At 45.8% G+C, this 14,399-nt stretch overlaps 1 protein-coding gene across 1 annotated transcript in view; it reads left to right on the forward strand.

The window, feature by feature from the left end:
• LOC145358117 (uncharacterized) overlaps positions 1–14,399 on the forward strand; it is a 237,378-nt gene that overhangs the window by 107,354 nt on the left and 115,625 nt on the right. The window contains exon 3 of the mRNA XM_080211791.1: positions 5,583–5,741. Coding sequence (XP_080067917.1) covers positions 5,583–5,741 — 159 coding nt within the window. The remainder of the gene's footprint in view (positions 1–5,582; positions 5,742–14,399) is intronic.

Below are 14,399 nucleotides of genomic sequence, written 5' to 3' on the forward strand. Positions count from 1 at the left end.
GAATGGGGGAACCTCCACATTCCGGTCCCACCCGCCATTTTTAAAGTTCTCTGGAATCAGCCCGATATTGATACTCGTGGGGGGGGGGGGGCGGGCAAGTGCACGAGATGTAGCAAAATCATGAACCTAATCTTAACGAATACTTTAAAAGAAATTTGCTGCACCTCGACACAAAGGGTACTCTTGCCAATTATCAAGCAGTGAATAAAATACGTTCGCAGTGAGGAGCTCTTGAAATAGTGCTTTACAAAGAACTAGCAGAAACTCTGGCAGTCAGACGGTTGTGCAGGACGTGTTCCGATTACGCTGACTGGGAATGTCTATCCTCCTTTGTCCAATGCTATCATTTAATGTACAAATTTCCTGTGGCTAATCAGCAAATTTAACTTTTTCATGTTTACAGAACCTCAGATGATCTATTTCGTTTGGAGTTGTCGGTTTAATGCCACACTGATGCTGACGCTCGTTGCATTTGCTCTATACTATTTAACCTTTAAAATTGAAGTTTAAATGTCAATAAAGTCGACGTTAGTTTATTAGTGTCACAAGTTGGCTGACATTAACACTGCAATGAAGTTACTGTGAAAATCCCCTAGTCACCACACTCCGGCATCTGTTTGGCTACACTAAGGGAGGATTTAGTATGGCCAGTGCACCTAACCAGCACGTCTTTCAAACTGTGGGAGGAAACCGGAGCATCGGAGGAAACCCATGCAGAGACGGGGAGAACATGCAGACAGTGACCCAAGCTGGGAATCGAACCCAGGTCCCTGGCACTGAGACAGCAGTGCTAACCACTGTGTTACCCTCACAACACTCAAAAATAAGTCACTACGTGGCTGATTTTAAACGAGGTCCCCTGCCAATAAGACACCTGATACAAATGTACCAAATATTAATTTGCTAATAACAGTGCAGTATAATTTTGAAACTTTGTTTTTGGATCCTCACACAATGGACTGTGTAAATACAGTTGGACATCTCCTCACAACACCTAGGCTGCCACATTCATCTCAGAAATCATAAGTAGTCCAGGGCGCTTTTGCTAAAATGTAACGGTGAATTTGAAATTATGATTTCAGGTTAAAGTAGGTGCAGCATGAGCTATGCATTCTCTGCCTATTTTTATCAGCCTATCTGAGGGAGACTGATGGACACCACTACAAAATGTAACAGGTTATTTTCTGCAGTAATTAACGTCAGGACAGGAGTAGGAATGGACCCACTACAACACTGTTGTCTGCCGTGGGCTTGATATAACCCCAGTCCCTTCTATTAGATGAGAGTGACAGCCCTTGACATCAAGGCTGCATTTGACTGAGTGTAACATTGATGAATCCAAGCAATGTTGGAGTCAGTGGGAATAAGCAGCAAAAATCTCTGCTGTTTGGAGTCATACCCAGCACAAAGTTGTCGTGGTTGGAGGTCAGTCATCCCAGCTCCAGGATATCACTGCAGGAGTTCCTCAGGGTAGTGCCCGAGGCCCAGTCATCTTTAGCTGCTTCATCAGTGACCTTCCTTCCATCGTAAGTGGAGATGTTTACTGATAATTGCACAATGTTCAGCACCATTCATGATTGCTCAGGCACTGAACAATTCATGTCAAAACTCAGCAAGCTAGGCTTGAGCTGATGAGTGCATGTAACATTCATAGAGGTCAAAGAAACCATACAGTAATGCAGGGGGCCATTCAGCCCATCAAGTCTGCACTGACCACAATCCCACCCGGGCGCTATTCCCACAACCCCACGCATTTACCCTGCTAGTCTCCCTGACATTTGGGTCAATTTATCATGGCCAATCAACCTAACTCGCACATCTTTGGACTGTGGGCAGAAACCAGAGCACCCAGAGGAAACCCACACAGACACAAGGAGAATGTGCAAACTTCACACAGTCATCCGAGGCTGGAATTGAAGCCGATACCCTAGCGTTGTGAGGCAGCAGTGCTAACCACTGTGCCATTGTGCTGCCCAAGTGCCAGGCAATGTCTATCTCTAACAAGGGAGGGTCTAATCATCGCTTCTTGATGTTCGTTGTTTTTTAATGTTCATTTATGGGATGGGGGCGTTGCTAGCTGGTCCAGCATTTATTGTTCATCTCCAACTCATGTAAGAGTCAACCACATTGCTGTAGGTCTAGAGTCACACGTGGCAGATTTCCTTCCGTACAGAACATTAGTGAACCAGCTGGGTTTTACGACAGTTGGCAGTGGTTTCATGGTGATTATTAGACTTCATATTCCAGATTTATACTGAGTTCAAATTTTGCCATCTGCTGTTGTGAGATTTGAACTCAGGTCCCCAGATTTTCCCCAGGGCCTCTGGATTACATCTTCATTGACAATACCACCTAGGCCATTGCTTCCCCTTAATTACCATCATTACCATCACTGAATCCCCCATTATCAACATCCTGGAGCTTACCATTGACCAGAAACTTAACTGGACTAGCCATAAAAAATCCATGATTACAAGAACAGGTTAGAAGTCAGGAATCCTGAGATGAGTAATTCACCTCGTAATTTCCCTGTTAATAATCAACAAGACATAAGTCACAAGTGTAATGACATTATCCTCCATTTGTCTGGATGAGTGCAGCTCAAACAACACTCCAGAAACCTGACTCCATCTAGATCAGATCAGTCTGCATGATCGACACCCCATCTGCAAACATACACACTACTGGTGGAAGGAGTGAACTGTCAACAAGATGTACTCCAGAAACCAGAAACTCACCAAGGCTCCTTACACAGCACCTTCCAAACCCACAACCACCACCATCTAGAAGGACAACAGCAGTAGATACCTGAAAATACCATCACCAGCAAGTCCCCCTTCAAGCCACTCACCATCCTGACTTGGAAATGTATTGTCATTCCATTACAGTCACTGGGTCAAAATCTTGGGAATTCCCTCCCTAACAGCACTGTGGGTGTACTTACACTACATATGGACTGCAGCAGTTCAGGAAGCGAGCTCACCACTACTGTCTCAAGGACAGTTAGGGATGGGCTGCATTCCTTGAACGAAAAGTGTTTATTCTCGACCCACTCATCTTGAGACTATAAAAGTCTCAGTCTCCGCACCCTCCCTTGGTGAGGCAAGCTACCTGCTGGTACTCACTGACCACTGGGTAAGTTGCGCAGCTAATTTCAAAGAGGTCCAAACTAGAAGCTGGTTACCCCTCCCAGCTCTGGCTTTGAGCAGATTGCAGACTGCCGACTTCACGCTCCTTTTCAGTTTTCCCAAACCGGCTGCTGATACTGAAGAGTAAGAATCCAGCTGATTTTTTTTTTAGCCACAAATGTTTCCGTACGCACCATTTGGGAGGTAGATGGAGCAGTCAAGTCTCAGAACATTCAGGGATTAACCTGTCATTTCATATAACCTGGCAAAGTATAAATGGTAACTGAAGCCAACCATTTGTCCGCGCTTTCAAACTGGGTCGACCATTAAACGCCTCACATGTAGAAAGTATTTACCTGTTTCGTTACAGATTGTCAAACCGCAGCACATTGCAAATTTGCTTCACTGTCACTGTATGGGCAGGATAACAAAAAAAAAAAATTTTTCTTGCCATGTGCTATGGAAATGTGCATTGCTGAGTTCTCATAGGGGATGTCAATTTGAGTTTGTGCATTCCCATTCCCCATCCTTCATTGCCTTGACTTGCTGCCAATTTTAGAGCCAGAACTGTAGGATAACGTGTGCATACAAACTGACATCTACTGTGAGTGTTGCCAGTTTTCAGGGCTGTTGTTAAGGCATCGTTGTTTCACAATAAGCTGGAGACCTCCTTTCTTCCGATCTTGAAAAGATTGACATCTGCCATTTTTTTTTTCCAGTTAATTACCAGGTGGCACGGTAGCACAGTGGTTAGCACTGCTGCTTCACAGCTCTAGGATCCTGGGTTCGATCCCCAGCTCGGGTTACTGCCTGTGGAGTTTGCACATTGTCCTCGTGTCTGTGTGGGTTTTCTCCGGGTACTCTGGTTTCCGTCCAAAGATGTACGGGTTAGGTTGATTGGCCGTGCTAAGAAATTGCCCCTTAGTGTCCAGGAATGAGGGGATTAGTAGGTATAATATGTAGGGATATAGAGATAGGGCCTGGGTGGGATTGTGTTTGGTGCAGACTTGATGGGCCGAAGGGCCTCTTTCTGCACTGTAGGGTTCTATGACTCTGAATCAGAAAGACCTTGGTCCAAATTTTTGCTGATTGCCAGCAAGTCTGAGTCGAATGTGAGATGTGGCCCCCGTGGGCAGACAGACAAGGGCAGATCGTCACTGGGGCAGCATCCAAGTATGGAAGGTGGTCTGCTCCCCCAAGACAACCAAACCAATTGGAAAGCTGGCAGTTCAGCAGCCTCAGTACTGCCGCAATGGCTTGGTGCTCTCTAATTGTATTAAATAGGGGTGGGGAAGGCTTGTGAAGCAGCAGAATTGCCATTGTCACAAAGGCAGTCATTGTCGCTGGGTATGTGGTCCTCAGTGAGTGATGCTGTTCCCATTAAGGAGAGCCCTCCCACAGTATCAAGTTTATTTATCAGTGCCACATGTCAGCATTAGCATTGCAAGAAGTTGCTGTGAAAATCCCCTAGGTTCCACACTCTGGCACCTGTTCGGGTACATTGAGGGACAACTTAGCATGGCCATGGTACCTAAGCAGCACGTCTTTTGGACTGTGGGAGGAAAATGGAGCACCTGGAGGAAACCCACATGGGCACAGAGAAAACATGCAAATTCCACACAGACGGTGACCCAAGCCGGGAATTGAACCTGGGTCCCTGGCCGCAATGAGGCAGCAGTGCCAACCACTGTGCCGCCCATAAGCCCAAGGGAAGGCCGTAGACTTCACCGGCAATGTTCCCACACAATGGTGGGCCCTCCTGATGCTGACAAAATGCCTATGGAGACAGTGTGCCCTCAGGCTCTTAAGAGGTACAATTCTCCTTTCAGTGGGTATCCAAGCCACTCCTTCCACCCTCCCCCAGCAATACAGCATGAGGAACGGAAAGACGTTGGGCTTCCTGCCATTTTTTTGCCAATGCTCCCATGTTCAGACTTGACCCTCAAGGTTTGGGAACATTCAGCCTTTCTGTCAGTTATTTTTCAAGTAGTTAAGTGGCAGAATTGCTTTCTGGACCAAAGTTATACTAGTTGTGGGAATGCTTGTGATTTTCTGACAATTTGGGGTTTGTTCAGCTGCTCTTTTATGCAGAAGAATTAATGTTGGAATGTCACGAGAATGCAGCAGCAAAAGAGGTCAGTAAATATGGCCTAACCTGTAGTTCCATGTTTCAATAGATCAACACTGGGGTCCTTAATAAAACATTCTTGTACACATTATTTTTTTATAGTCTGATACATTTTTGCCTCCGTGCCAGAACAAATCACTGTCTCTGTGTGTGTGTGAATGAAATGAAATGAAATGCTCATTTTTGCACAAATAATACATGAAAGATTTCCAAGTTTCCCTGAAAACCAATGGAATTGTTAATGGCTGCAACAAGTAATTTGTCAACTCTGTCACAGGCGTTCGCTGTAGCGCCTCATAACGTTGTTCCCTTTCTGGTTTTCTTAGCTTTGCAGATGAATTCAGTCTACTGATCAAACTCCGCTACACCATGAGGGAAGAAACCATCCTTTTCACTGTCATGAACTTTCAGAGTCACATCTTGCTTCAAGTCAGACTGAGTCCCTATGCATTTGTTTTTGTGACCACCAGGCGGCGCCACTATGAGTAAGTTGTGGTTGGGGGTGGGGATTGCGGGGGGAGCAAGGAGGCAAAAGTCACTCATCACCAAATGAACTGAGTATGAATGCAAATGTTGATTTATGTCTTGGATTTTCAAAGGAAAACGTGGCTATGTCAGCACAGTAATGCAGTTTTTGTTCCTTATTCACTTATTTATTTATTAGTGTCATGAATAGGCTTACATTCACATTGCAATGAAGTTACTTTGAAAATCCCCGTGTCACCACACTCCAAAGCCTGTTCGGGTACACTGAGGGAGAATTTGGCACGGCCAATGCACTTAACCAGCACGTCTTTCGGACTGTGGGAGAAAACTGGAGGAAACCCACGCAGACACGGGGAGAATGTGCAATCTCCACACGGACTGACCAAAGCCAGGAATTGAACCCAAGTTGCTGGCGCTGTGAGGCAGCGTTGCTAATCATTGTGCCACCATGTTTGCTCTGAAGATTTGTTACCGTACAGAGGAAGGCAGTTTGGAATTTTAAGTTAGTCTTTAAATGAAGGTATTCACTCTTTCTGTACACCCCAGACTGCGTACCTGCGGCAGCATCTCTGAGAAATTTACAGCACAAAGAAGCCATTTAGCCCATCGTGTCTGTGCTGGCCCAGCAATGAACATACCAGCCTAACGTCAGTTTCATTTGGTCTGTAGCTTACATCAGAAGGTGCGTATCAAGGCACCTTTTAAACCAGTGACTGTCCTTTAGCTGAGATTGTAACAGTGAGTGGGTAAATTTTAATCCTGTATCACTGCAAAGCGGGGGTACAACATTGGTAAGTCACTGGGGTAGAAGGTGTGTATTTCTTAATCTGTTTGTTTCATTGAGGAATCCAGATGAAGACTGACTGATATTGTACTATACACGCCTTAGATTCAATACAAATCCAGTTACACCAAGTACAAATGGTTAGTGTCAGGGGGATTAGCTGGGTAAGTACATTGGGTTCTGGGGATAGCCCTGGGTGGATGCAGGCTCAATGGGCTGAATGGCCTCCTTCTGCACCGTAGGGATTCTATGATCATTCCCTGCAACCTCAATAAACAGTCATGCTGGGTCGGAAGGAATCCCTGCCTCATTCTGCAGCTCAGACACCTGGCCCTGAGGTACATCTTTCTGTTGTTGAACGGAGAGCTGAGTAGTCAGTGTGGCTGGTTTCCGTCCCCTATGTGACATGATTAAATCCGAGGGAAATTCCATTTTAAGCCAACTAGTTATTTCAATTTAAATACCTTGAGCACTTAGCCCACTGGCAGGTTGCCATTGCTCACGTTTTGAAACTGAATATCCTCGTACCCTTGAAAAGAATACTATTTCAATACTATTTTCCCCCAACATTTAAACAATTGAAGCTGTCTTGCTTCATATCTAATCAGCCAGCACCTCATCACTTTGATCATTATCTGCCTCACCTCGACATTTTTCGGATCTTTTTGTGCATTTCGGTTTTCCAGCGTCCTGTCTCAACTTGTGTTCTTTCAATTAGACCGTCAAATTATACATGACGGTTTTGTTAGCATTCACTCAAGGGCCCTGTATTTCCACATTCAGAAATTAAAATGGGGACCTTCAGGGGTGGAACAGTGGCACAGTGGTTAGCACTGCTGCCTCACAGCGCCAGAGATCCGGGTTTGATTCCCGGCTTGGGACACTGTCTGTGTGGAGTCTGACGTTCTCCCCGTGTCCATATGGGTTTCCTCCCACAGTCCAAAAGACGTGCTGGTTAGGTGTGTTGGCCATGCTAAATTCTCCCTCTGTGTACCCGAACCGGTGCCAGAGCAGGACGACTAGGGGATTTTCACAGTAACTTCATTGCAATGTTAATGGAAGCGTACTTGTGACGCTAATGCTTAAACTTAAAAAAAAACTTTTCAAACAGTAGTGGCGGTAGGGCAGGGCCCTGAAGTTAACCAGCTTTAAGACATTACCCTTGCTTGCTGACGGTAGCTGTGCAAGCCACTTTGGAGAACTGCAGAGATAGAGGCTGAGATCAGGAATATCCTTAAGTGACTCCTGCGGAACCTCTCAAAGCCTTTTCTAAATACACATTCCCCCTCCTCTGCTGACGGCTGGACTTCTTCCTCAGTCTTACTCCATCTCCAGCAATTCTGAGGGACCTAAAAATGTACATTTAAAAAAAACAGAAAACGTATTCTGCAAGCTTTGTAGTATTGGGCGTGGTTCCTTTAGTAAAAGAGAGATTCTGTACATTTTTTGTGTCTAATTTAAAACAGTACATCAGCTCGATTACCAGCTGCCAATGCAATCCCAGTCCTGAGACTAACATCCTGGCTTCTGGCGTTGCACATATTCTGTCTTTAAGCCTGTGAACCTTGGCACTCAAGTCTGAAGCTTTCTGCTGGCCAGAATTCAACTTCCTTCATTCTTTGCTTTTGATTTTCCTTAATCTTTTACATCTGAGCTTGTCCTTTTACAAGGCTGATTTCAAGCATATCACCACATTACCTCACCCTTGAATCCTGAATTCCCACCCCCAGTGTCTGATGCTAAGATTTAGCCTTTGTTAGATGATAATGCAGACCACATGATTGTTGAAGCAGTCATGCCTAGCTGCTAACTCGTAGGATTTCTTGATTTGACCTCCGATGTACAAGCTTCATGGTGGATCTTTATAAAAGTCAATTGCTATTGTTTCTATATGTTTCTGTAATATATTATAGCAACAATTGCTTCCATTTTAGCTTGTTCAGGTGGACTGAATTGTTCAAAGGTCAAGCTTCCCTTGGGTTTTTGCTGATTGCATTCCCATGTGTTAAGCTTAAGTTTTAAAAGTTTCTTTATTAGTGTCACAAGTTGGCTTACATTAACACTGCAGTGAAATGAATGTGAATTCCCCTCGTCGCCACACTCTGGCACCTGTTTGGGTACGCTAAGGGAGAAATTAGCATGGCCCATGCACCTAACCAGCATGTCTTTCAGACTGTGGCACCTGGAGGAAACCCACACAGACACGGGGAGAACGTACAAACTCCACATAGATAGTGATCCAAGTGGGGAATCGAACCTGGGTCTATGGTGCTGTGGGGCAGCAATGCTAACCACTGTGCCACCCTGCTGCGTATGTCATGTGTTTTTTAATGTGCAAAATGGTCAAATGAAGATTGCGGACTCATTATAACAGTTAACAGAATGTATTGAGGAAATAGCTCCTGCCATGGCTACGCATGTGGCGAGCCTGTGCCTGCCCCTCCTCAGGAGCTCAGACAAATAGCACAGCGTGTCTGAGTTGGCCTTTTGTAAGGAACTATATTGTCACGTCTACTGTCACTTGGGAAAATTTTACTGAGCGGATCAGAGGAGGCACCTTCCTGAGAGGTGCCTATTGAAGGCACTTCATGGTTGTGGGGCATTTCATCTGCACATGTATCAGTCTACTAGAGCAGACCTGCAAAGCAGAAAGGAGGGTCAAAACATCAATCTACATATTGATACCAACAATGGAATTTCTTTTAGCTGGGAGACCTTAAAGTTTCTAAAGCCTGTGCATGCATGAAATCTATTCCCATTGTGGTTGGGACTTGTGTCACAGAGCTCTACTGCAGTTACCTTACATTACACTGTAATTGGTATATAATTAATTGGTTGCATGATTGCTTTAATAGGTGATCACATGATTTGACAGTGCTGTCATTAGGATATTTCACAAGCTGCTGTTTAGTTTCTGTTCTGTGCAGAGAACTTCTCTTTCAATAAACCTCCTGTGGGTTACTTTGATTCTACGTGTGCAAACAACACTTTTTTTTTCTTTTTTAAAACCCACAACTTCTAACACAGTTAGAACATAAGTAATTTACATTGGAGATAATCACTCATCCATGACATCACAGATCCAACTCAAGGCGTCTTCTATACTTCTTATCCAATCTTGCAGGATATTTTGCATGGCCACAAATAGCTCATGTAGATGATCCTGTTTGAATGGAAATATCCTTTTTAAAGGTAGGTCTTGTGAGGCTTAAATTTCTGTGCACTGCAGCAGAGATAAGAAGATGCCTTCTGTTCAGCTGCTATCATCACTTGCTCCTTCTCCTCCAGTGCACTATAACTTAATTGGTGCTGTTGCCTCCTCAAGCTCATTGTCAACATTTTTGGGGGTATTGGGCAGAATTGGTGAGACACGTATGGTGTTCCAACTTCCTTACAGGCACTGGATTCAGCCTGTTACTTCAAGCCTAAAAAAGTTGGGGAAAAAAACGCATCAAATGCTCTCTCAAAGGAGCACAGACATTGTAGCACACTGTGTGGGATTTTTTAAGTTCTACACGTCAGTAGCTAATCAAAGTTTTTAAACAAAGTGGTTCTCATGTGAGCAGTGAGTGTGTTCAGCTCCCCATCCTCTTGTACTTGTTCAGTGATCTTCTGCCCTTGGTTCTGTCTGAGCTCCTGCTGTCTCCAAGCTCTTGCCAAAGATAGAAAGACTCTGCAATGAGAAGCAGGCACCTCAAATACCTATCAGCTTCAACACATTATTGGAAAAAGTATTTCTGTCTAGCACATTATATTATGAGCCGGGGATAGTATTACAATCTTGATGGAAGGTGGTGGGGGTGTTGTTGATTCCTAATCCTTCAATGAAAATATTTTGAGAGCCAGTGTTCTAACCTCAGGGTCCTTGTGCATGAGTCTCAAACCCAGCCTGCAGGTGCAGCAGGTGGTCAGGAAGGCTAATGGGATGCTGGCCTTCATAGCGAGGGGGATTGAATATAAAAGTAAGGAGGTCTTGCTGCAGCTGTATAGGGCACTGGTGAGGCCGCAGCTGGAGTACTGTGTGCAGTTTTGGTCGCCGCACTTACGCAAGGATATTTTGGCCTTGGAGGGAGTGCAGAGGAGGTTTACTAGGCTGATACCGGAGTTGAGAGGGTTGAACTATGAGGAGAGGCTGAATAAACTAGGCTCGTACTCGTTAGAGTTTAGAAGAATGAGGGGAGATCTCATTGAGACGTATAAGATGATGAATGGGATGGGTAGGATAGAGGTGGAGAGACTCTTCCCGCTCAGAAAGGACAGTAGGACTAGAGGGCACAGCCTCAAGATAAAGGGGGGATGGTTTAGAACGGAGTTGAGGAGGAACTTCTTCACTCAAAGGGTGGTGAATCTCTGGAATTCTCTGCCCGTTGAAGTGGTGGAGGCTGCCTCGCTAAATATTTTTAAGACGGGTTAGAACATAAGAACATAAGAACATAAGAAATAGGAGCAGGAGTAGGCCATCTAGCCCTTCGAGCCTGCCCCGCCATTCAATAAGATCATGGCTGATCTGTCGTGGCTCAGTTCCACTTTCCCGCCCTCTCCCCATAACCCTCAATCCCTTCTCTTATCAAAAACCCATCAACCCGCTTCTTAAAAATATTTAGCGAGGCAGCCTCCACCACTTCAACGGGCAGAGAATTCCAGAGATTCACCACCCTTTGAGTGAAGAAGTTCCTCCTCAACTCCGTTCTAAACCGCCTCCCCTTTATCTTGAGGCTGTGCCCCCTAGTCCTAATGTCTTTTTTGAGCGGGAAGAGTCTCTCCACCTCTATCCTATCCATCCCATTCATCATCTTATACGTCTCAATGAGATCTCCCCTCATTCTTCTAAACTCTAACGAGTACAAGCCTAGTTTATTCAGCCTCTCCTCATAGCTCAATCCCCTCAACTCCGGTATCAGCCTAGTAAACCTCCTCTGCACTCCCTCCAGGGCCAAAATATCCTTGCGCAGGTGCGGCGCCCAAAACTGCACACAGTACTCCAGCTGCGGCCTCACCAATGCCCTATACAGCTGCAGCAAGACCTCCCTACTTTTATATTCAATCCCCCTCGCTATGAAGGCCAGCATCCCATTCGCCTTCCTGACCACCTGCTGCACCTGCAAGCTGGGTTTTTGCGACTCAGGCAAGGGGATTAAGGGTTATGGGGAGAGGGCGGGAATGTGGAACTGAGCCATGACAGATCAGCCATGATCTTATTGAATGGCGGGGCAGGCTCGAGGGGCTAGATGGCCTACTCCTGCTCCTACTTCTTATGTTCTTATGTTCTAACCACATTAATGCACTAGCCCTGAGCTTGTGTGGGGCAGGGGTATGCTTGAGCTTATCAATTTTCTGTTCAATGAACACCTAGTTTTACATCCTGCCAACCAGAAAAAAGACCCATTGATGCCTACTTCCTTTCCTGTTAGCTAGCCACTCTTCATCCATGCCAATATATAAGCTTTTATTTTACACAATAATGTTTGATGAGGCATCTTAACAAATGCCTTCTGGAAATCTAAGTACGTACATCCACTAGTTCCCCTTTATCCGTAGCACAGGTGATTCCTTCCAAAAAAAACTATGTTTATTCTTTCTGATTGCCTTCAATCTTTCCAAATGCCCTGCTATCACATCTTCAGTAACGACTTGTAACATTTTCCCAATGCAGATGACTGTGCCTGCGTTATTGCTGCAGACAGCCTATCACTGGGATACCTCAGAGTTGGTGTTTATGTATTGAAGAGCTGTCATAAAGTCATAGGATCCCTACAGTGCGGAAGAAGGCCACTCAGCCCATCGAGTCTGCACCGACCACAATCCCACCTAGGCCCCATCCATTTACCCCGCTAACCTCTCTAAGCTACACATCCTGGGCAGCAAGGGGACAATTTAGCACAGCCAACGCACCTAACCGGCACATCTTTGGACTTTGGGAGGAAACTGGAGCACCCGAAGGAAACTCACTTAGACCCCCCACACATCGTGTAAGATGGGCTCTCTAGAAGAAGCGACTGATTTTTAAGGACAAACCAGCATGAGGTTCCTGTAAATGCTATGCTGTGTCTTGTACAGTATCAGATCAATGGAGGGTTTTAATGGGGGGGGGAGGGGATTTGTATTACGGGAATGGGGGGGTTGTATTATGAGGAAAGGTTGGAGAGTACAGAATATGCTGTTGCAGTTACAGATAGGGTGTGGAGAAAGATCAGCTTAGTGTGTGAAAGGGCCACTCAAAGGTCTGATGGTAAATGCACAAACTGCATTTGTCTGGAATTGAATAAAATGACTCCTGGTAGGGACAGGGATAAATGACAGGTTGAGAAATATGTATTTGCAGTCCTGCTGTGATAGGTTTTCAGGCCAATGTGAATCGTATCTGCAGAACATATATTTTTGTATACTGTGATGTGGAAATGATCTGAACTAACACGTTGCATTGTTTGTGACTTTTCAACGCTCGAGAAGGAATATTTAAGTAGTCAAAGGACTGTGGAAAGTAGGAACCTGAAGGTGTGGGTCGAGGCAATACTACAGATCTCTTCAAAGAGGTTATCCTGGGAATCAGAATAGGTGCCGGAGTGTGGCGATTTTCACAGGAACTTCAGGCCCAATCCTTCCCAAAAAATTCTCAGTGCTGAATTGACAAGAAAAATGGTGTAAATCATGATTTTTTCAGTGGGAGTTCACACTTGACTCTCCCACATTCTGTGCATTGCGGAGGTCAAAATTGTGAATATCATTTAAAAGCTCGGAGGAGGTGGGCCTAGTCACACTCGAACCTGACAGTTCCGGGACTCTGCACGTGCGCAGTAACCCAAACTGTCAGCCTGCAGTTTGCTGGCCAGCTCGATCGCTGGCCTCCCTCCACCCCTGACTGACCCTATCCGCAGAGAGGCAGCGGGACTCCCGCACTCCACAAATTGCTCCCTTGGCCCTACCCGCAACAGGCCTCACCTACAATAGCCCCCCCCCCCCTTGGCCCCACCCTATTGGCACTGCCCCATGCCTGGTGGGCAAGTGCCAAGGTGCCCCTGGAGCATGGACACTTTGCCCCTTGGGCAGTGCCAGGGGACACAGGCTGGCACTGCCATGGTGCCCATGCTCAGGGACCACCACCCACTTTCCCCGCCGCCAGATCTCCTTGGGACCCCGATTGCCCCCCTTCCCTCCGGTGAGGTCTCCTTCTAGTTCCCCACAAATGAGGGGCCACTCTAAACCCCGCCAGAGTGAAGTACTCCTGGTGGGGTGGGAGATGTTATCGGGCCCAGAGAATTCCATGCCGAGCCCGATAATATACATTAAAAACAGATTTAAATGACTTACCTATCTCCCCACCAGTTTCCAGCATGTGTTTGCTCTTTGGCTGTGAGAGATGCACGTGCGTCGGGAACGAATGCACAAAACGGCCGACATGTGCGTCTCCCATCCCGACGCACTTGTATTTTGGTGGGGCCTTCATTGCAGTGTTAATGCAAGTCTACTTGTGGCACTAATAAACAAACATCGGGGTGAATTTTTCCCATCCTGACCATCACGGGAATCGGAGTGGTAAGGGGCAGCCCATGGAAAGGTCCACTGGCCCCGGGCTGGATTTTCCGGTTTTGGGCCGAGCGCGGTTGGAAATCCCACCCTGACATTTTGAAGCATTTTTCGTACGTTGGCCAACACAAATGCACGTGTCCTTTCCTCAGATGTTTCCTTTTGTGAAGCCCTCTAAAATATCCTGCCAGAGGCACGTGCGTGAAAATAAAGTTGCGATTCAAATACAATTTGGCAAAAGCTTTTACGTTTCCCTTCGGTGTATATACTTTTCATTTGTGAGCTACTTGTGAATGTTACATTACCCACTGCCAAAGTTCTTAATTTATGACAAAACTTGAAACTTCTG

The sequence above is a fragment of the Carcharhinus amblyrhynchos genome, chromosome 25, assembly GCF_965287045.1.
Source record: "Carcharhinus amblyrhynchos chromosome 25, sCarAmb.v2.hapA, whole genome shotgun sequence".
NCBI lineage: Eukaryota > Metazoa > Chordata > Chondrichthyes > Carcharhiniformes > Carcharhinidae > Carcharhinus > Carcharhinus amblyrhynchos.